At 42.8% G+C, this 22531-nt stretch overlaps 1 protein-coding gene and 1 long non-coding RNA gene across 4 annotated transcripts; one reads left to right on the forward strand and one right to left on the reverse strand.

The window, feature by feature from the left end:
• Positions 1-492: 492 nt before the first annotated feature.
• On the reverse strand, positions 493-6755 carry LOC106574781 (uncharacterized). Its single transcript, XR_001321581.3, has 2 exons — positions 6459-6755; positions 493-1777 (listed from the first exon to the last, which is right to left on the reverse strand). It is a non-coding gene; the product is annotated as an uncharacterized LOC106574781 (long non-coding RNA).
• Positions 6756-14784: 8029 nt separating this feature from the next.
• Positions 14785-21999, forward strand: LOC106595300 (sorting nexin-4). Of its 3 annotated transcripts, XM_045698109.2 has the most exons (14): positions 14785-14902; positions 15577-15701; positions 15891-16029; positions 16199-16348; positions 16486-16533; positions 16842-16897; positions 17366-17438; positions 17591-17652; positions 18376-18441; positions 18720-18809; positions 19065-19164; positions 19961-20106; positions 20228-20342; positions 20692-21999. In XM_045698109.2, the coding sequence occupies exons 1-14, from the start codon at positions 14816-14818 to the stop codon at positions 20737-20739; spliced, it is 1305 nt and encodes a 434-aa protein (XP_045554065.1). In that variant the 5' UTR covers positions 14785-14815; the 3' UTR covers positions 20740-21999. The 3 variants fall into 3 exon arrangements, with proteins under 3 accessions (XP_045554065.1, XP_082819750.1, XP_045554067.1); XM_082963624.1 differs by lacking the exon at positions 16199-16348; XM_045698111.2 differs by lacking the exons at positions 17366-17438; positions 17591-17652.
• Positions 22000-22531: the final 532 nt, after the last annotated feature.

The following is a 22531-nucleotide window of genomic DNA, read 5'->3' on the forward strand; positions in this document are numbered from 1 at the left end:
ACTTTGAGCTACAGGGGTTCATCAATCTGGAGACCATTAAGAACATCAAACAAGTAAGCATCCATCTACTTCCTGTATTTCATTGGATTCTTTATCAGGTTAACTGTGGTATTAGTCATTAGATCTTTCTAAAAGCAGTATCTCCTCCTCTCTGCAGGGTGATGAGATTGTGGTGGAGTGCACCTATAACACAGCCAATCACAAAGGAATCACACAGCTGGGGCTGGCCACCACTGATGAGATGTCTAGCCTTTATCATCTACTACCCAGCCATCAGTGTTGACAAAGCTCTGAAGCTAGATTTTAGTTTTAATTCATTTCATTCCAGCCACTACAATGAGCCAGGCCTCCTATTGTTCCTCTTACCAGCCTCCACTGATGTGTACATAAATGTATCAAGGTGAAATTAGGGGACATTCTAGTTGGTTCCTGTAGAGAAAGGTATAGTGTCAACATGGCTGAACTGCAATCAAATGGATCAGACAAAGTAAATGAGTTGAACAATAATAATTAGTAACTTTATTGGTTGTCCTGCAAGTATATTTACAAACCCAAAGTCATATTGTATTCACCGAAAGAACCATGGAAGTTTGACATTTTGCCCCTCCATCTTGTATCTAATTTCAAATTCAGTTTACCCATCCAAGTGAAAATTCCCAATGTGATACCTCAGTGAATTATCCTGAGCAAAACAGACCTGGCAGCAATATGATTTCTTCCATGTGTGAATCTTCATATGCGTTTTCAGACCATTGCCAAAATTAAAACATTTGCCACAATCATTACAGCAAAATGATTTCTCCCCCGTGTGAATCCTCATGTGATAATTCAGATACTCAACATGGGGAAACCATTTGCCATATTACAGTAAATCCTGTTCGTGATATGATTTCTCCCCTGTGTGGATCAGTATAAGAATGCGTATTCTTGCCTGTGTGAAATCTTCCATGCGATTTCAGGTGTTCACTCCAATATGACAGCCTTTGAGTTTCTCCTTTGTGTGAATCCTCCGATGACAATTCAGACCTTTAACATAACCTTTGCCACAGTCCCGACAGCAATGCAATTTCACCCCTTTGTGGGTCCTCATATGGTCATTCAGACTTCTACCATAATCAAAACCTTTGCTACAAACCTGACAATGATGCAGATTCAACCCTGTGTGGATCCTCATATGAGAATCCAGAGCTCCGCACTGAACAAAACATTTTCCACATTCATCACAGCGATACGGATTCTTCCCAGAGTGCATCATAATCCTATGAGAATTCAGTTTTCCCATCAGAGTGAAACGTTCACCACAATCACTACAGCAAAATGGTTTCTCTCTCATTTCTGTGTAACTCCTCCTATGCACTGGGGATTTCAGATCCATGGATTTTCTAACCTTGGAGCTTAGTGTGTCTTTTTCTGTCAGTGTTCTCTATGATTTGCGCAGGGACTGAGATTCACTGGTTGGCTCTGAGGAATCCTCTTCCTTAGGTTCTGTTTTGATCTGTTCAGTTGAAGCCGTTTTGTCTATGTATTCTTCACTTTGGATTTGTGAAGATTTGTGAAGAAGATTTGTTAAGAGTTGGGTAATGATCATAGTAAATTTTCACCCAGGCAGGAGTGAATACCGAGTCTTCATTCACCTGGATGATCCTGCGTTCTTCCTGTTCCTCTTTAATCTGTATGGGGTTCCAGTCATTTTGCCCCAGACTGGGGCTTCAATTCTGCTTACAGTGTTGCTGTACAGGGGACAACTCCTCTTCAGAGACAATGAACTGCTGGAAATCTGAAGGGAAGGAGAAAGGATACATTAGATTTTAGTTGCAGATGAGATGGGTGCTGCTACGCTTCATCTGACATAAGATAATGGGGTCTAGGATAGGGTAGCCCATCTCCAGGATTTCACACTTATGTGCTGTTGTTGGTTGATCCTAACAGTTTCTGAAGTGTAGATCATGGTCATTCAGTATTGTCAGTAGAGGCAATCTGACTGGACTGATTATAACGGAGGGGGAAGAGCTCATTACTTGTCTAAACAGCACTAAATGTCCATTTAAAAAATGCAAGGGTAGTACAGCAAGTGACTGTCTTCAGAGGTTGTACATATGTATTTTACATTGTTTATTCTATTCACAATTAAAATGATTAATATTGATGAGAATCCCTTGTTCACCTTGCTATATAGAACCTGCAGTATTGATTACATTTTTCAAGACTTGAAATAACATGCACAGAATTTGAGACTGTTAGCTAATTAGCATATTAAACTGTACTCTACATGGACATTATCCATATGTCTTTTCAGACTCAAAGATCCAGATGCGACTGAAAGTGGCAATGTTACACATTTCTTTCTTGCTTTTTTTATGTACATTTAAAATAATTTCACAGCATGAGAATCGAACATATCTTTCACAATTATGTGCGATGTTATTTACCATAGTTGACTAATTGCTATCTCCATTCTTTAACAACTGTTTAGCTTGTTTGTAAATGGGCCGTTAAGTAGGAAAGACAATAGCAGACACATTTGCATGTGCCCTTGTTGCCAGGCGTCTTGAGGTGAATAGGAAGCTCCAGGGTCGCGTTAGCTTTCAGAAATCTGCATTTTCAAAACGCAGCATAGAAAGAACAAACAATAATAATCATCTGTCTGCGTTTTAAACCATTTCACTCTGGGAATTCATATTGAACAGTAGTGTCTTTTCTTGTTGCTGTCAATAGAGCTGATAAGAGGCGTGCAACTACAGTTTTTCATCTGACAAAATAAATGAATGCAAAACATTCGGCAGAAAGTAGCTTCGTATTCATCAGATGACAACAGATGTGCATCGCTATTTGGCTAGCAGCCACACAAAAGTAAATTAGCTTACAATTAAAGAGCAAGGTATTTCTTGCAAAGACGTTGCATTGCCATCTTATTTGTATATTTACCATAGAAAGAATGTAGCTAGATACATTTCGTAATGTTTTGCTTGAAGTTAATACTGCATTTAAGTTGCTACCTGACCAGAGAGAATTTTCGCAGAAGAAATTCAGTCAGTAGGCTGATAGAATGGCCGTTTGTGAATGCAGGAATTTGGTCTAAAAACAAGTTCAAAATTACTAAGTATTTTAGAAATGTGTTTACAAAACACCGCAAGATATTTTTTCTGCCTTTCATCTTCTCTTTTGTGTGTGAAAAAACGCAGAATTCTGCGTTACTAACTTAGGTTTAAATGTACTCCGACTTGTCATGAACAGTGGCCCAGTGGGAGCTAGTCTCTACGAATCGGAGTATGGACTAGACAAGCCACAACTCTCGTCTTTAACATTTATTCAACAAATCCAAACAGTCAGTCAAAATGTTGAATAAACTTAATTTGAATTTACTCTACATGTCTGCCGATTTCGTTGTTCTGCCTGTGTAAATTTGAGACCAAATATCCACAGGAAGTATTATTACACCGACTTCAAACCGTGCGTGGCTATCACGATATGTTTGCTCGTCACTTAAGGCACGCGCGCACAAAACAAACGTATGATGCATGCTTACTAACCAAAACCTTGCAAGTATTTACATGTGCCAGGTGATTGACATTTCAATGGCAGTACCAGCGTTTTGAAAAGTTACGCTGTGTTCGAATACCCATACTAACATACTGTATACTACATACTTAATGAGTATATACACTACATGGTATTAGTTCCTTTTAGTATACTGTAAACGAACGGTATCCTTTCAGTTGAGTGTACTTGCTCTTCTCCTGTCTACAGGAAGTTGATGCTGTTGCTATGCAACCTCTTGCTAGCTAGTTAGCAAAACAAATTACAAGTTAGAGATTTGAAGACTTCGGGTGTGTTCTTAAATTTAATCTGGAGTGCCAGAGTGCGCTCGTAAATTCAGAGCGTTGTCAGGTTTCCCGTTTGTAAATTCAGAGCAAACACTGGATGCTCAGACGGAGGAGTAGGGTTGATTTGAGCGTTCAGACTTTACGGCAGTCAAGCACCCAAGCTAACGTTGGCTAGCTTGCTATCTACTTCCAGACACAACTGAGACCACTGACCATTTTACTCGCCCTATCAGAGCTGGTTAGGCAGTTTTTTATCCAGGGCATTGGTGACTAACTGTGCTGCTGGCAACAATTTATTTATGCTTTTTTTTGCTGACACTGGCCATATTCAACGGGTATTGAGCGCTCTAAATTCAGATGAGAATTTGAAATCGGAGTAGATAGCCAGAGTGAATTTACAAAAGCACCCAAATGTCCATTGAGAACGCAAAACGAATATACCATTTAGCTAAGCTAAGAATGATGGGAATAATCAAGTCAATAAACGTTGGGTAGTTAGCCTATAGTTAATATACTGGAAAGTGTGATGTATTAGCAGCCAACTAACGTTAGGTAGCTAGCTAAAATACCTGTACAACATGGTAGCAGCACACAACATGGTAAAAACATTATTGGGCACAGACAACAGCACAAAGGTCAAGAAGGTAGAGACAACAATACATCACGCAAAGCAGCCACAACTGTCAGTAAGAGTGTCCATGATTGAGTCTTTGAATGAAGAGATTGTCCAATTTGAGTGTTTGTTGCAGCTCGTTCCAGTCACTAGCTGCAGCAAACTGAAAAGATGAGCGACTCAGGGATGTGTGTGCTTTGGGGACCTTTAACAGAATGTGACTGGCAGAACGGGTGTTGTATGTGGAGGATGCGGGCTGCAGTAGATCTCTCAGATAGGGGGGAGTGAGGCCTAAGAGGGTTTTATAAATAAGCATAAGTGGGTCTTGCGACGGGTATACAGAGATGACCAGTTTACAGAGTATAGAGTGCGGTGATGTGTCCTATAAGGAGCATTGGTGGCAAATCTGATGGCTGAATGGTAAAGAACATCTAGCCGCTCGAGAGCACCCTTATCTACCGATTTATAAATTATGTCTCCGTAATCTAGCATGGGTAGGATGGTCAACTTAATCAGGGTTAGTTTGGCAGCTGGGGTGAAAGAGGAGCGATTAAGATAGAGGAAACCAAGTCTAGATTTAACTTTAGCCTGCAGCTTTGATATGTGCTGAGAGAAGGACAGCGCACCGTCTAGCCATACTCCCAAGTACTTGTATGAGGTGACTACCTCAAGCTCTAAACCCTCAGAAGTAGTAATAACACCTGTGGGAAGAGGGGAATTCTTCTTACCAAACCACATGACCTTTATTTTGTTGGTGTTCAGAACAAGGTTAAGGTAGAGAAAGCTTGGACACTAAAAGCTTTGTTGTAGAGCATTTAACGCAAAATCTGGGGAGGGGCCAGCTGAGTATAAGACTGTATCAACTGCATATAAATGGATGAGAGAGCTTCCTACTGCCTGAGCTATGTTGTTGATGAAAATTGAGAAGAGCGTGGGGCCTAGGATTTATGCGCAGTTGCTGAGACAGCAGATTTTCTGACGTTATACACTGCACTCTTTGAGAGGTAGTTAGCAAACCAAGCCAAAGACCCCTCAGAGACACCAATACTCCTTAGCCGGCCCACAAGAATGGAATGGTCTACCGTATCAAAAGCTTTGGCCAAGTCAATAAAAATAGCAGCACAATATTGCTTAGAATCTAGGGCAACGGTGACTTCATTGAGCACCTCTAAGGTTGCAGTGACACATCCATAACCTGAGCGGAAACCAGATTACATACCCGAGAGACTACTATAGACATCAAGAAAGCCAGTCAGTTGATTATTGACAAGTTTTTCCAACACTTTTGATAAACAGGAAAAAATAGAAATAGGCCTATACCAGTTAGGATCAGCGTGATCTCCCCTTTTAAATAAAGGACGAACTGTGGCTGCCTTCCAAGCAATGGGAACCGCCCCAGAAAGGAGAGACGGGTTAAAAAGGTTGGTGATAGGCTTGGCGATGATAGGGGCAACAACCTTAAAGAAGAAAGGGTCTTCCGGATAGCCTGAGTGCACTTATTTCTCATTTGCCTGAACGATAGCCAGTCAGCTTGAGTATGCCGAGCCTTTCGCCAAATGCTATTCGTGAGGTGGAGTAACTCTGCAAGGTCACGGTCGAGCCAGATAGATTTTTCTTTATAGGGGCGTGTTTGTTAACAATACCAATGAAAATATCAAAAAAGAAGGTCCAAGCATCTTTGACAGCGGGGATCAAGCTGATTCTATACCATTTTAAAAACAAGGTCCAACCTCACAGACAACCGGTTAGAATAAGTTCAAATGTCATTTTATTCAATATTCTGGCTTGTAAGGAAACTTTTTTTCCAGCTTTTTGCAGTCTGTGTTTTATTTCAGACTTTAACCTATAAAGCTGGTAACATTATCACAATCTGATGTATTAGACAAAGGGAGTTTGCTAGCTAGTTTACTTAATTACTAATGTTTAATGTCACGCATTTATGCTGCACGGACTCTCAATAAATGAAATGATCAATATTGGCAATGTTGATAAACATTAATGTTAAGAGACAAGTGATAAACCTGTTCTATACAACTTTATCTCTGGTTTCAGGATGATATCAAACAGCCTCTGCAGACGGTCGTTCTCTTCTTTCGACAGAAACTTTGTCCTGGTACTTTGAAAGTGTTTTTGCAACGGCTCTGAATATCTCCTCCGCCGCCGTTGTACATCGCTGTTTCAGAATCACTCTCAACAACTCGAATTTAGACATTCCTTCAGATAATGCTGGCTCGAGTTGTGTTCAGTGAGATTGCTTCTTCTGTGGGTTTTATGGCGGACGACAACCTAAAAAGGTGTATTGCTGCCACCAACTTTTAAACCCCCCCAAAAAGTTTTTGAAAAAAGAAACATACATCATAGTGAAACTAACTTAATCCATCCTAAAAATAAATTGTACATTGCCAAAAACAAAACTCCCACTTCTTCTAATTCTCCATATCTCCCTTCTCGGGCTCTAGGACCTGAGAGGGTGGTACGGCTTGTGCCAATATTGCATGTAACTCCTTCGCTGAGAAATCTTTCGTCCCCAGGAACCGCTCTGCCACAATCACTATGGTTTCTCTCCACTGGCTTCCAGTTGAAGCTCGCATCCGCTACAAGACCATGGTGCTTGCCTACAGAGCTGTGAGGGGAACGGCACCTCCGTACCTTCAGGCTCTGATCAGGCCCTACACCCAAACAAGGGCACTGCGCTCATCCACCTCTGGCCTGCTCGCCTCCCTACCTCTGAGGAAGCACAGTTCCCGCTCAGCCCAGTCAAAACTGTTCGCTGCTCTGGCACCCCAATGGTGGAACAAGCTCCCTCACGACGCCAGGACAGCGGAGTCAATCACCACCTTCCGGAGACACCTGAAACCCCACCTCTTTAAGGAATACCTAGGATAGGATAAAGTAATCCTTCTAACCCCCCCCCCCCTCCCTTAAAAGATTTAGATGCACTATTGTAAAATGGTTGTTCCACTGGATATCATAAGGTGAATGCACCAATTTGTAAGTCGCTCTGGATAAGAGCGTCAGCTAAATGACTTAAATGTAAATGTAATGTAAATGTTTCTATCTTCCTTGACCTTCTCTCCACCTTGGCAGTGCCATTAATTACCATAGCTATAAAAGCCACAAAGTCCACCTTCTTAACCTTTTAAAATGTCCAGATCCTGCCGATGAAAGACAACCCCAACCAATCAAAACCAACCCGCCTCTTGTGATCCTCACAGCCTTCACTCTACCCAGCACTCTCTCCACCAGTTTGGATATCTCAAAATCGGTAGTTCGATCAGCTGCCCCTCATTTACAAACCTTACTCCTAAAATATACGAAGTGACATTCTCATCACTGTACTCTACTTTGCTCCTTTTTCCTCTCTTTTGGACAATATTCCAATTCTCCTTGATTCTACCAACATTAGATTCTGAATCCACTCCATCATCCGCTTCCGCCATCTTTCTCTCTCTCTAACCACCCCTCTGACAGACCCCAACCCGGATCTGTTCTGTGAGATAAGAGCTCGTGGGGCATTTAAGCCATGAAAGGCATCTGACTGACAGCACGGTATTCCAGGCTGCCTGACACCCCCAAGACCAGAGCCTATCGCATGCAAGCTAACTTGGCTAGCTAGTCTTGTGAGTTAGCTGGCTAGTTAGCTAGGTAGTCTTGTTAGCTTGCAAGGTAGCTAGTTATCTATGCTGGTTGTTAGCTTGCATAACTGATACGTGTATAATTGTAGGGGACACCATGTTTTGTGGACAATGTTTACAAATCACTTCTATGCTCGCTTCGAGGCAAGCAACACTGAGGCATGCATGAGAGCATCAGCTGTTCCAGGTGACTGTATGATCACGCTCTCCGTAGCCGACGTAAGTAAGACCTTTAAACAGGTCAACATACACAAGGCTGCGGGGCCAGACGGATTACCAGGACGTGTGCTCCGGGCATGTGCTGACCAACTGGCAGGTGTCTTCACTGACATTGTCAACATGTCCCTGATTAAGTCTGTAATACCAACATCTTTCAAGCAGACCACCATAGTCCCTGTGCCCAAGAACGCAAAGGCAACCATCCTAAATGACTACAGACCCGTAGCACTCACGTCCGTACCCATGAAGTGCTTTGAAAGGTTGGTAATGGCTCACATCAACACCATTATCCCAGAAACCCTAGACCCACTCCAATTTCCATACCGCCCAAACAGATCCACAGATGATGCAATCTCTATTGCACTCCACACTGCCCTTTCCCACCTGGACAAAAGGAACACTTACGTGAGAATGCTATACATTGACTACAGCTTAGCGTTCAACTCCATAGTACCCTCAAAGCTCATCACTAAGCTAAGGATCCTGGGACAAAACACCTCCCTCTGCATCTGGATCCTGGACTTCCTGAGGAGCTGCCCCCAGGTGGTGAGGGTAGGCAGCAACACATCTGCCACACTGATCCTCAACAATGGAGCTCCCCAGGGGTGCGTGCTCAGTCCCCTCCTGTACTCCCTGTTCACCCATGACTGCATGGCCAGGCACGACTTCAACACCATCATTAAGTTTGCAGACGACACAACAGTGGTAGGCCTGATCACCGACATTGACGAGACAGCCTATAGGGAGGAAGTCAGAGATCTGGAGATCATTGTGGACTACAGGAAAAGGAGGACCGAGCACGTCCCCATTCTCATCAACGGGGCTGTAGTGGAGCAGGTTGAGAGCTTCAAGTTCTTTGGTGTCCACATCAACAACAAACTAGAATGGTCCAAACACACCAAGACAGTCGTGAAGAGGGCACGACAAAGCCTATTCCCCCTCAGGAAACTAAAAAGATCTGGCATGGGTCCTGAGATGCTCAAAAGGTTCTACAGCTGCAATATCGAGAGCATCCTGACTGGTTGCATCACTGCCTGGTACGGCAACTGCTCGGCCTCTGACCACAAGGCACTACAGAGGGTAGTGCATACGGCCCAGTACATCACTGGGGCTAAGCTGCCTGCCATCCAGGACCTCTACACCAGGTGGTGTCAGAGGAAGGCCCAAAAAATTGTCAAAGACCCCAGCCACCCCAGTCATAGACTGTTCTCTCTACTATCGCATGGCAAGCGGTACCGGAGTGCCAAGTCTAGGACAAAAAGGCTTCTCAACAGTTTTTCCCCCAAGCCATAAGACTCCTGAACAGGTAAACAAATGGCTACCCAGACTATTTGCATAGTGTGCCACCCCACCCCAACCCCTCCTTTTACGCTGCTGCTACTCTCTGTTTAGCATATATGCATAGTCACTTTAACTATACATTCATGTACATACTACCTCAATTGGGCCGACCAACCAGTGCTCCCGCACAGTGGCTAACCGGGCTATCTGCATTGTGTCCCACCCACCACCCGCCAACCCCTCTTTTACGCTACTGCTACTCTCTGTTCATCATATATGCATAGCCACTTTAACCATATCTACATGTACATACTACCTCAATCAGCCTGACTAACCGGTGTCAGTATGTAGCCTCGCTACTTTTATAGCCTCGCTACTGTATATGGCCTGTCTTTTTACTGTTGTTTTATTTCTTTACCTACCTATTGTTCACCTAATACCTTTTTTTGCACTATTGGTTAGAGCCTGTAAGTAAGCATTTCACTGTAAGGTCTACACCTGTTGTATTCAGCGCACGTGACAAATAAACTTTGATTTGATTTATCTATTGCATTTTAGCCTATTCCTTTACTTATATTTGTGTGTATTAGGTAACTGTTGTGGAATTGTTAAATATTACGTTAGTTATTGCAGCACTGTCGGAACTAGAAGCACAAGCATTTCGCTACACTCACAATAACATCTGCTAACCATGTGGGTGACCAATAAAAATTGATTTGAAGTATAATCTGGATTGACATTTTGATAACACTCACCCACAGTTGGCCACAAAATGCAGCTTTTTATCAACTATTGTGCGAAGGTTCTTATACTCCCTCACCTGTTCAAACCTCTGGTCCACGATGGTAATTGCCTTTGGAGCTTATGCAAATCTATCAGCCTATAAGGCACTTTGACTGCTAATATGCCTGCAAGGAGCTTGGCTCATGAAACAGTCTACAAGGCAGCATCCTGACTTATCAGCCTCTGAGGCTGCTATTGAGTCTGATTATCCTGCCAGGAATGGATCTCACCCACTGGATCATATGCATCAGCCTATTAGGCACTTTGACTGCTAATATTCCTGAAAGGAGCTTTGCTCATAACACAGCCTACAAGGCAGTATCCTGATTTATCAGTCTGAGGCTACTATTGAATCTGATCAGCCTGTCAGGAATGGTGCTCACCCACTATCTATCCTGATTGCCTACTCCCTTTTACCCCTACCTACATGTACATATTACCTCAATTACCTCGTTCCCCTGCACATTGGCTCGGTACCGGTACTCCTTGTATCTCATTATTGTTATTTTATTGTGTTACAATTTATAAAAATGTTCTTACTTTTTAACTCTGCATTGTTGGGAAAGGGTGTATAAATAAGCATTTCACGGTAAAGTCTACACTTGTATTTAGATTTGATTTAAGTTACGCAAGCTAACAACCAACATACAGTTGAAGTCAGAAGTTTACATACACTTAGGTTGGAGTCATTAAAACTAGTTTTTCAACCACTCCACAAATTTCTTGTTAGCAAACTATAGTTTTGGCAAGTCGGTTAGGACATATACTTTGTGCATGACACAACTCATTTTTCCAACAATTGTTTACAGACAGATTATTTCACTTATAATTCACTGTATCACAATTCCAGTGGGACAGAAGTTTACATACTGTTGGCTGTGCCTTTAAACAGCTTGGACAATTCCAGAAAATGATGTCATGGCTTTTGTAGCTTCTGATAGGCTAATTGACATAATTTGAGTCAATTGGAGGTGTACCTGTGGATGTATTTCAAGGCCTACCTTCAAACTCAGTGCCTCTGCTTGACATCATGGGAAAATCAAAAGAAATCAGCCAAGACCGCAGAAAAAAAATTGTAGACCTCCACAAGTCTGGTTCATCTTTGGGAGCAATTTCCAAATGCCAGAAGGTACCACGTTCATCTGTACAAACAATAGTACGCAAGTATAAACACCATGGGACCACGCAGACGTCATACTGCTCAGGAATGAGACGTGTTCTGTCTCCTAGAAATGAATGTACTTTGGTGCGAAAAGTGCAAATCAATCCCAGAACAACAGCAAAGGACCTTGTGAGGATGCTGGAGGAAACGGGTACAAAAGTATCTATATCCACAGTAAAACGAGTCCTATATCGACAAAACCTGAATGTCCGCTCAGCAAGGAAGAAGCCACTGCTCCAAAACCGGCATAAAAAAAAGCCAGACTACGGTTTGCAACTGCACATGGGGACAAAGATCGTACTTTTTGGATAAATGTCCTCTGATGAAACAAAAATAGACCTGTTTGGCCATAATGGCCATTGTTATGTTTGGAGGAAAACGGGGGAGGATTGCAAGCCGAAGAACACCATCCCAACCATGAAGCATGGGGGTGGCAGCATCATGTTGTGGGGGTGCTTTGCTGCAGGAGGGACTGGTGCACTTCACAAAATAGATGGCATCATGAGGAAGGAAAATTATGTGGATATATTGAAGCAAGACATGAGTCAGATAGTTAAAGCTTGGTCGCAAATGGGTCTTCCAAATGGACAATGACCCAAAGCATACTTCCAAAGTTGTGTGAGCGTGTGCGAGCAAGGAGGCCTACAAACCTGACTCAGTTACACCAGCTCTGTCAGGAGGAATGGGCCAAAATTCACCCAACTTATTGTGGGAAGCATGTGGAACGCTACCTGAAATGTTTGACCCAAGTTAAACAATTTAAAGGCAATGCTACCAAATACTAATTGAGTGTATGTAAACTTCTGACCCACTGGGAATGTGATGAAAGAAATAAAAGCTGAAAATCATTCTCTCTACTATTATTCTGACATTTCAATTTCTTAAATTGAAGTGATGATCCTAACTGACCTAAGACAAGGGATTTTTACTAGGATTAAATGTTGGGAATTGTGAAAAACTGAGTTTAAATGTATTTGGCTAAGGGGTATGTAATCTTCCGACTTCAACTGTAGATAGATAGCTAGCTAGCTAACTCGCAAGACTTCATACTGTAGCCAAGTTAGTTGCATTCAATTGGCTCAGGTCTTGGAGGCGGCACGCAGCCTGGGCAACAGGTTTGTCTGTCAGGCGTTGTTCAGGGCTAAAATGCCACACGAGCACGAGCCACATGCTCAGGCAACAACAATTATGAGGCACTTCTGGGTCCCGTTTTTTCCTTCAAAGTAAGAGTTATCCTTCAAAATAAGAGTTATCATATCCTGTAAACTGTGACAAATGAATAAAGGCAAAAATGATTGCACAATTAGTAACAGATAATTATTATAATTAGTTGTCAAGTAAAGATTTATTTAAGTGATTTTGTGACATATCTGTTTTATTTGATTTGAAACCAAAACGGTCAACAAGGTTTTTCGAGTGTCACGTATTGGAGGTTCTCTTTAAAAAGGTAGTTTAGGGGGAAAAAATGAATAGATAAGGACAATGTGTTTTGGTAAAAGATTATGTTGTGTATACCTTCCATCGTCCATGCTTCAGTCGACCCCCTACTGCCAAACCAGCTGAACCCCCTCCTCTCCAGACTACCCTCTCCTCTGCCCCTCCCTCACACTCTCCCCCCAGCCTGTCCCAGGCTGCCCTATCCACCCCGCCCCACCCCTTGTCATCACAGAGCAAGTAGTCAACAGGCTCTTTAAGAAACAGGACTGTAGGATAGCTGAAGGTCCCAGAGCGGGTCTCCTCTGCCACACCAAAGCACTGCGCTGACCAGCTCTCCACTATCTTGGGCTCCTGAGTGGCACAGCGGTCTAAGGCACTGCATCTCAGTGCTAGAGGCGTCATTACAGACCCTGGTTCGAGCAGTTCGCTGACAGAGCCAAGGTACTGTAGTAATGTCAACATGGGCTTCCACTACCTCCTTGAGCTCCTAGTGTGTACAGCTCTCCTTTTCTTTATCCAAGTGTTCTACTCTGCTAGCCAGCACCTCTCCTAAACAGGTGTTCTACTCCGCTAGCCAGCACCTCTCCTAAACAGGTGTTCTACTCTGCTAGCCAGCACCTCTCCTAAACAGGTGTTCTACTCTGCTAGCCAGCACCTCTCCTAAACAGGTGTTCTACTCTGCTAGCCAGCACCTCTCCTAAACAGGTGTTCTACTCTGCTAGCCAGCACCTCTCCTAAACAGGTGTTCTACTCTGCTAGCCAGCACCTCTCCTAAACAGGTGTTCTACTCTGCTAGCCAGCACCTCTCCTAAACAGGTGTTCTACTCTGCTAGCCAGCACCTCTCCTAAACAGGTGTTCTACTCTGCTAGCCAGCACCTCTCCTAAACAGGTGTTCTACTCTGCTAGCCAGCACCTCTCCTAAACAGGTGTTCTACTCTGCTAGCCAGCACCTCTCCTAAACAGGTGTGCGTCTATCTTCCTCCTCCAGATGAACCTTATCAACCAGCCACCTGGTCCACGATCATCTTCTCATTAATGGACTATGCATCCTAGAATGGCACATTCATCTTTGTACTCTCTGCACATCCTCATACGCACCTGCGTCTTTTCATGTACATATTTCCCCCACTGCTCAGCATCCTGTAAAATTGTTTTTGATTTATATATCTCTACATACATACTTTATAACGTAGCTTATTTTTCATAGTGAAGTTTGTAGTTCCTACCATACAGTGTAGATAGTGTTCATACCGCATGTGGATTTCTGTAAGCTCTGCTTCTACGTACAGGATGTTGTCTGTATCCTGTTTATCAGCTCTGCTTCTACGTACAGTATGTTGTCTGTATCCTGTTTATCAGCTCTGCTTCTACGTACAGTATGTTGTCTGTATCCTGTTTATCAGCTCTGCTTCTACGTACAGTATGTTGTCTGTATCCTGTTTATCAGCTCTGCTTCTACGTACAGTATGTTGTCTGTATCCTGTTTATCAGCTCTGCTTCTACGTACAGTATGTTGTCTGTATCCTGTTTATCAGCTCTGCTTCTACGTACAGTATGTTGTCTGTATCCTGTTTATCAGCTCTGCTTCTATCGATACAGTAGTGTTGTCTGTATCCTCGTTTATCAGCTCTGCTTCTACGTACAGTATGTTGTATGTATATCAGGTTTATCTTCTGCCTGTATATTCTGTTTATTGTGGCAGCACCATTTCACCAAGTCAAATTCCTTTATATACAAATGTATTTGGCGATTCAAGGTGATTCTGATCTTCTACAGTTTACAGGACAGGACTCTTATTTTGAAAGATCCCGTGACCCAGAATCGCTTTATCTTGTTTGCATAACACAGCTGGAAAGAAGGATGGCGGATGCTGGAAATAAAGAGTCAGCGACGATTGGAGGAGATGAATTTACCAACACAGAGTTGGAGAATAACAAGAATAACACGGTAGTAACGCAATCATTTCTAGGTTTTGTCTGTGTTTGTAAATTGTCTCTTACGAACGAACTATTGTCCTTTGTCCACGGCAAAGGACTGGATGGATGCATACAGAAATAGAACATCCTTGTTCGACCATACAGATGTAGCCGTCGGGACATCAGGCCACGCGATACACTGTAACTACGCGCTGCTGTTGGCTACGATATAACCTTGTTTGTAACAATATTGCCCACAATATGAGTGTTTTGAAGATTGAAAGACCTATCTATCCAAAATAAAACCAGATCTGATCTGTGCTACGTGGTCAGTAGCTGTTCGGCACGTTATTGGTCCACTCGCAGCATCCAGAGAATGACGTCACGGTATTATGACAAATGGACGTCTATAGACACGTATGTGTTTATTACTAGAACATTTCCAAATTGTTCCTATCCTTTGCCAATCATTGGACCTATCTAAATCTATTGATATTCTGTTCTATTCATATTCAGTCCTCTAGAGCAGGGTTTCCCGCCCGGCGCCCCCCCCCCCAATTTGATTATTTGAATCAGCTGTTAGAGCTATGGCAAAAACCAAAACGTGCACCCACGTGGGGCCCCAGGATCGAGTTTGGGAAACACTGCTCTAACTATCTATTCACTAATCCCTGCCTATTTCTCCCATGCACTCTGTTTGTACAGATGGTGCAGGAAGGATCCACTCTGCTGCGGAGAATGGAGATCAGTGTGGCCGAGGCAGAGAAAAGAACTGGGAAAAATACAGTGAACATGCAAGAGATATTCACAGTGTACCTCATAGAAACTCGGTGAGAGAGTGGGACCCCGTTTGAAAATGAAGCAGCATATGCAAAATATAGCCTTGCTCCCAAATGAAAACATGTTCTCGGTACAATGACGTTCTTGAACCTGGATTTTTCTGAATGTGTAAAATAAGAGGGATTCAGATCCTTCTGGTGCATCTGATTTGACCTAGATGTTGGTGTTTCTTCTTTCAGATCCATAGATGCAATAACAGAAGGCCACAACCCAGCCCCAGACTCTCTCTGGAGGAGATACAGTGAATTTGAGATTCTCCGGAACTATTTGTTAGTCACCTATCCATTTATCGTGGTGCCACCTTTGCCAGAGAAGAGGGTAAGCTAAATTCAAACCTGATGGCCACACTGCAGTGTTTGGGCCTTAATACCCACAGCATTTAATAGAATAGAACACATGATATTATATATTTTTATTTTTTATATATAATATTCAAATAAATGTTATTATATATCTTTGTGTAAAAACCCTTGTCTGATTTCTACAGGCAGAGTTTGTTTGGCACAAGCTGTCTGCAGACAACATGGACCCAGACTTTGTAGAGAGGCGCAGGGTTGGTCTGGAGAACTTCCTACTTCGCGTGGCCTCCCATTCGGTTCTGTCCAATGACAAAATCCTATACCACTTCCTGACTGAGGTACGATAGCCTATCAGCTCACTCCATCACCTTGACGTTGTATTGGAATGTTTTGGAGAGATTCAACATACATTTGTATTTATTTATTTATTTCTCACTCTTTTTTTTAACTTGAATTTCCTCTCCTCCTCTCCCAGGAACACAGGTGGAAGGAGGTAGTGTATGAGACAGGGTTCCAAGCCAAGGTACCTCAGAGGCATTTTTTACTTCATGAATATCTTTATCTTCTACCCCTATATGATCTTTAATCCGTTACTACCACTTATTAAAGGGGTTGTGTCCTTGAGCTGTTCCCGTTTATTGATGTTCTGTATTACATCGTGTTCTGTGTGGACCCCAGGAAGAGTAGCTGCTGGATGAGCAACCGCTAATGGGGATCCTAATAAAATACAACAAAAACCGTATTGAATCTATTTTGATCCATCCAGTGGTACACATTGGTTGTGTTTGGTTTATAATTGCATTCTAATTAAATTGTGTTTGTTTTGTCTAGGCAGACTCCAGGATTAAAGCTCTGAGCGCAACTTTCAGGGTGAAGAACCCTGACAAGTAAATCAACCCTTCCCATTTACAACCAAGAGTTGTCAGACACCTAGTGGCATTATACATGTATTACATACATTTTACTTAAAGTTGAGTTAAGTTTAAGTGGTGTAAAGTTAGTTGTGTTCATTTGAAGCCGTGTTAAGTTGAAGTCGAGTAAAGTTGAATTTGTGTAAAGAAGAAATGGTGTTAAGTTGTATAAAGTTGAATTTGTGTAAAGAAGAAATGGTGTTAAGTTGTATAAAGTTGAATTTGTAAAAGAAGAAATGGTGTTAAGTTGTATAAAGTTGAATTTGTGTAAAGAAGAAATGGTGTTAAGTTGTATAAAGTTGAATTTGTGTAAAGAAGAAATGGTGTTAAGTTGTATAAAGTTGAATTTGTGGAAGTCGAGTAAAGTCGTGTACATTTGAAGTCGTGTAAAGGTGAAGTCGTGTAAAGGTATGTTAAGGTTGCCATTTGTCTTCCTAAATCTAGGCGGTTCACAGAGATGAAACACTACAGCGATGAGCTTCAGTCTCTCACCTCCCAGCTGCTCAGAGTCAGAGCAGTAAGTCATATAATAATATACCATTCATCAGATGCTTTAGATCCACAGTCAGTCTGCTCCTCTCATTAGTCTAAAGTTATATCTTTGGAACAACATCTTTTATTTAGCGCTCACCTCGTTTTACATTTAACAACTCACTTTTCATTCTCCAGAGAGTAGCAGACAGGCTCTACGGCGTATACAAAGTCCATGGGAACTACGGGAGAGTGTTCAGGTAAGAGCACTAGTCAGCAGGTAGCCAGTGGTTAAGAGTGTTGGGCCAGCAACCGAGCCAAGTAGGTGAAAAATCTGTCGATGTGCCCTTGAGCAAGGCACTTAACCCTAACAATAAAACATGTTGTATTTGAATATTGAAGAAAGACTGATATGATATTGTTGTGGGATTATCTGACTGATCTGTGTGGGACTGTTTGTGTGGCAGTGAGTGGACTGCCTTAGAGAAGGAGATGGGAGACGGTCTAACTGATCTGCTGTCTGTGTGCAGTGAGTGGAGTGCCTTAGAGAAGGAGATGGGAGACGGTCTAACTGATCTGTCTGTCTGTGTGCAGTGAGTGGACTGCCTTAGAGAAGGAGATGGGAGACGGTCTAACTGATCTGTCTGTCTGTGTGGCAGTGAGTGGACTGCCTTAGAGAAGGAGATGGGAGACGGTCTAACTGATCTGTCTGTCTGTGTGGCAGTGAGTGGAGTGCCTTAGAGAAGGAGATGGGAGACGGTCTAACTGATCTGTCTGTCTGTGTGTGCAGTGAGTGGAGCTGCCTTAGAGAAGGAGATGGGAGACGGTCTAACTGATCTGTCTGTCTGTGTGCAGTGAGTGGATGCCTTAGAGAAGGAGATGGGAGACGGTCTAACTGATCTGTCTGTCTGTGTGCAGTGAGTGGAGTGCCTTAGAGAAGGAGATGGGAGACGGTCTAACTGATCTGTCTGTCTGTGTGGCAGTGAGTGGAGTGCCTTAGAGAAGGAGATGGGAGACGGTCTACAGAGTGCTGGACACCATATGGATGCGTGAGTACTCTCCATCTGCCAACAGCTGTTTTATCTAACCTGTGCTGAGCCTGCTATTCTAATGTAGATTGCACACAACCTGCAATTTAGGAACCGCAATGGAAATTAGGAAACACAATGGAAATAATTATATATTTTTTAACTGGCGAATAAAATCAGCCTGGTATCCTAATGCAGAGTTCACACATCAAGCAATTTAGGAACTACATTGAAAATAAGTATATATTTGTTTAACTGGCTAATAAAATCAATCAATCAATCTGTCATTTTGTCCAAAGCTATGCTGCCTCAGTAGATGATATCTTGGAGGAAGAGGAGCACTACGCAGACCAACTGAAGGAATACCTTTTCTATGCCGAAGCCTTAAGGTTGGTCCTATTGCACGTTATGGCTAATCAATCAATGAATCAACCAACCAATGAATCATATTTTGTGAAGCGATTCCAAAACCCTGTCCCCTTAGTCAGGTAAAGAGGGTAAATCACCAAGCAGAAGGTTCTGACAGTGTAAAAAAAACTTCTCTAAATGGGCCTGGTACAACTTGTGTCCCAGGAAGTAATGCTGTATGGTGTTGTGACATTGTATGGGCCTTCTGTAAAGCTACTGCTGTCTGTTTCCTACAGGGCTGTGTGTAGGAAACACGAGCTGACCCAGTATGAGCTGGAGATGGCCTCCTCAGACCTCATCTCCAAGAAGCAGCAACGGGAGGAGCTGGCCACTGGGGTATTCAATTCAATACAACTTTATCGATACCCTAAGGGGCAATGAAGAAAGCTGTAGGTTTAGGGGAAGGTCTAGTTTATCGACTGTTTGTATCCTGGTATAGGAAAACTAGAGGACTCCAACTGAGATGGTGATCTCTTGTAAGAGGCAAGCTCTTGTCTTTCCAATATTGGTACAGTATAGGTCTCAAGAGCATTGGCAAGGCCCAAGAGGTCTTGTTTGTCAAGTCCTCTCAGAATCTTTGACTACATGTATTTTTCAAACCACCCTATATAAGGACATGTCCCTGGCTCTACTGTAGTCCCAGACTCTACTGTAGTCCCAGACTGTACTCTAGTCCCAGACTGTACTCTAGTCCCAGACTGTACTCTAGTCCCAGACTCTACTGTAGTCCCAGACTCTACTCTAGTCCCGACTGTACTCTAGTCCCAGACTGTACTTAGTCCCAGACTCTACTGTAGTCCCAGACTGTACTCTAGTCCCAGACTCTACTGTAGTCCCAGACTCTACTGTAGTCCCAGACTCTACTGTAGCCAACTCTTCTATTGCATGCCATGCATGTTTGTCATGACAACAAACACAGAGAGGCCGAAGCATCAACAGACTGGACCACCAGCAGGCCTGGGGTCAATTCCATTTCAATTCAGAAAGTAAATCAAATTCCAATTCCACATTTTCCTAATTGAAAAGCATAGGAGAGAATCTGGAATTTCAGTGTACTTCTTGAATTGACTGGACCACCAGGCTAGTAATGCTCCTCCATTCTCTGTCTGTCTGTCTGTCTGTCCATCCTCAGATGGTACGGACGTTCTCCTTCAAAGGAATGACCAACAAGCTGTTTGGTCAGGAGACACCAGAGCAGAGGGAGGCTAAACTCAGCCTACTGGAGGAGCAGATCGTCCAGGGAGAGGAGACGGTCACAGAGAAAACAGTGGAGTGCGAGTGAGTCCCTCATGTTAAACCATGCAGTAATACCTAGATAGATAGATAGATAGACCACATGCTGAAAATAACTCATTGATAAAGTATGTAATATAATCTGTGTGTGTGTGTGTGTGTGCAGGGAGTACGTGAAGGGTGCGTGGGTGGACATGCAGCGCTTCAAGGAGCAGAAGGACAGGGATCTGAGGGAGGCTCTGATTGGCTACGCCATCATGCAGATCAGCATGTGTAAGAAGGTGTGTCACACTCGGGTGGAAATCTGGAAATGCTCCTAGTATCTATGAGGGTTATTTTCATTAAGCACCAATTGGACAAATGGACTACCTGGAGTTGTCCAATAAGAAACTGTATTTTTCGTGTTGCTTTAAATACCACTCTCAGAGTTGTGTTCATTAGGCACCAAACTGAAGAACACTGACTGAAAGAGAGAGGGACTACCTGGACTTGTCCAATGAGAGACTTTTGTTTCAAAACGCGTTGCAACGGTGTGCCCTACTGAACACAACCCGCTTGTTAAAGTCAAAGGCCAATGTTGTTAGGACCTAGTTCAATTTCTGTGTTTTATGTTCTCCTCTGTCTGTATAGGGCATTCAAGTGTGGACCAATGCTAAGGAATGTTTCCACAAGATGTAAGGGGGTCGGGCCGTGGGTCAGCGACAACGTCTATGATACGAGTGCACAACAACTTCACCTTTTGACCTTCAGATGGAAACAGAACCACTGTTGTCACGGCAACCCGCCCCAGCTGGCATAAAGTTACAGGACTGCGTCTCAATACTCAGTCCAATACTGGCTGCGCTCCAGATAAAGTGGGGAGGTAAGGAAGCCTTTCAAGACATGAGATGCAGTCCGGGACTATATTTTATAATGAGATATAAGGCACAAACATCTCCTTGTGTTGGTTTATTAAGACAACATGTGTGTAGTATCAGCGGGTTAAAGGTTTGTTTATTAAGAGAACATGTGTGTAGTATCAGCGGGATAAAGGTTTGTTTATTAAGAGAACATGTGTGTAGTACCAGCAGGATAAAGATGTGTTTATTAAGAGAACATGTGTGTAGTATCAGCAGGATAAAGATGTGTTTATTAAGAGAACATGTGTAGTATCAGCGGGATAAAGGTTTGTTTATTAAGAGAACATGTGTGTAGTATCAGTGGGATAAAGGTTGGTTTATTAAGAGAACATGTGTGTAGTATCAGCGTGATAAAGGTCGTATGGTGAGAGTGTAGCACATGGGGGATGTGGGAAACTTACTCCTTAGCCTGAAGTGTCACAGCTTGCGTAGCTGAATTGTTAATGCTTCAATGGTGCTGACTGGTAAGACGCTTAGGGAGGGCGGTCACGTGTGCTAGCGAAGCAGATGTCCTGGGTTTGCGCATCGGTGTGAGCCCAATCAGGAGGAAGCGGTACTCGCTAAGCAAGCAGCGTGACGTCACTTATCAGTATGCTGCTGTTACCTTGGTTTACCTCTATGAACTGAACTGGAAAAGAAACTGAATCAACTGTCAAAGGACTTCTTGCCTTTTCTCTGCTTAAAGCACATGATATCATAATGTCTGGTATGTGAATATTGAAGAAGATATTATTTCAGAAAATGTCAAGGTACATGTAAGAATATTATATACTTTGACGTGTCCATCTATGTAAATATATTAACAACAGTGAACCTGGTGTTTGTTGGTTGAAGCCAAAATATTAACTCACTAATTTAATCATGGTTTCTCAAAGAAAACCTCCTATTTGTACATTGTGACGCGCAGTAATAATGTGATTTAAGGTCAGATTTGATCATCATTCATGTACATTCTTATCCAAGTTGAACTGAGATAACAGTTATACTGCATTGTATATTCAGCTTTATGGTTTTAATAAAAATATTGTCTTCTACCATATTCCTACAGCTACGGTTCCTCAGGCTACCACACATTTTATGTTGGCCCAGTATGATGTTGTGAGGGTATATGGAGACAGCAGGTTGAGGTAAACCCACTATGATGGTATATGTAGACAGCAGGTTGAAGGTTGACCCACAATGATGGTATATGGAGACAGCAGGTTGAGGTAAACCCACTATGATGGTATATGGAGACAGCAGGTTGAGGTAAACCCACTATGATGGTATATGGAGACAGCAGGTTGAGGTAAACCCACTATGATGGTATATGTAGACAGCAGGTTGAGGTTGACCCACTATGATGGTATATGGAGACAGCAGGTTGAGGTTGACCCACTATGATGGTATATGGGGACAGCAGGTTGAGGTAAACCCACTATGATGGTATATGTAGACAGCAGGTTGAGGTTGACCCACTATGATAGTATATGGAGACAGCAGGTTGAGGTAAACCCACTATAATGGTATATGGAGACAGCAGGTTGAGGTAAACCCACTATGATGGTATATGAAGGCAGCAGGTTGAAGTA

Source organism: Salmo salar, chromosome 17 (genome assembly GCF_965601325.2).
Source record: "Salmo salar chromosome 17, fSalSal1, whole genome shotgun sequence".
NCBI classification, from domain to species: Eukaryota; Metazoa; Chordata; class Actinopteri; order Salmoniformes; family Salmonidae; genus Salmo; species Salmo salar.

What these genes read in the sequence shown, in the direction of transcription:
- LOC106595300 (XM_045698109.2), top strand. Translation starts at nt 14,816, where the DNA reads ATGGCGGATGCTGGAAATAAAGAGTCAGCGACGATTGGAGGAGATGAA. An exon ending in GTGTACCTCATAGAAACTCG is followed by an intron (nt 15,702 to 15,890) that starts GTGAGAGAGTGG and finishes TTCTTCTTTCAG; the next exon opens with ATCCATAGATGCAATAACAG. An exon ending in AGATCAGCATGTGTAAGAAG is followed by an intron (nt 20,343 to 20,691) that starts GTGTGTCACACT and finishes CTGTCTGTATAG; the next exon opens with GGCATTCAAGTGTGGACCAA.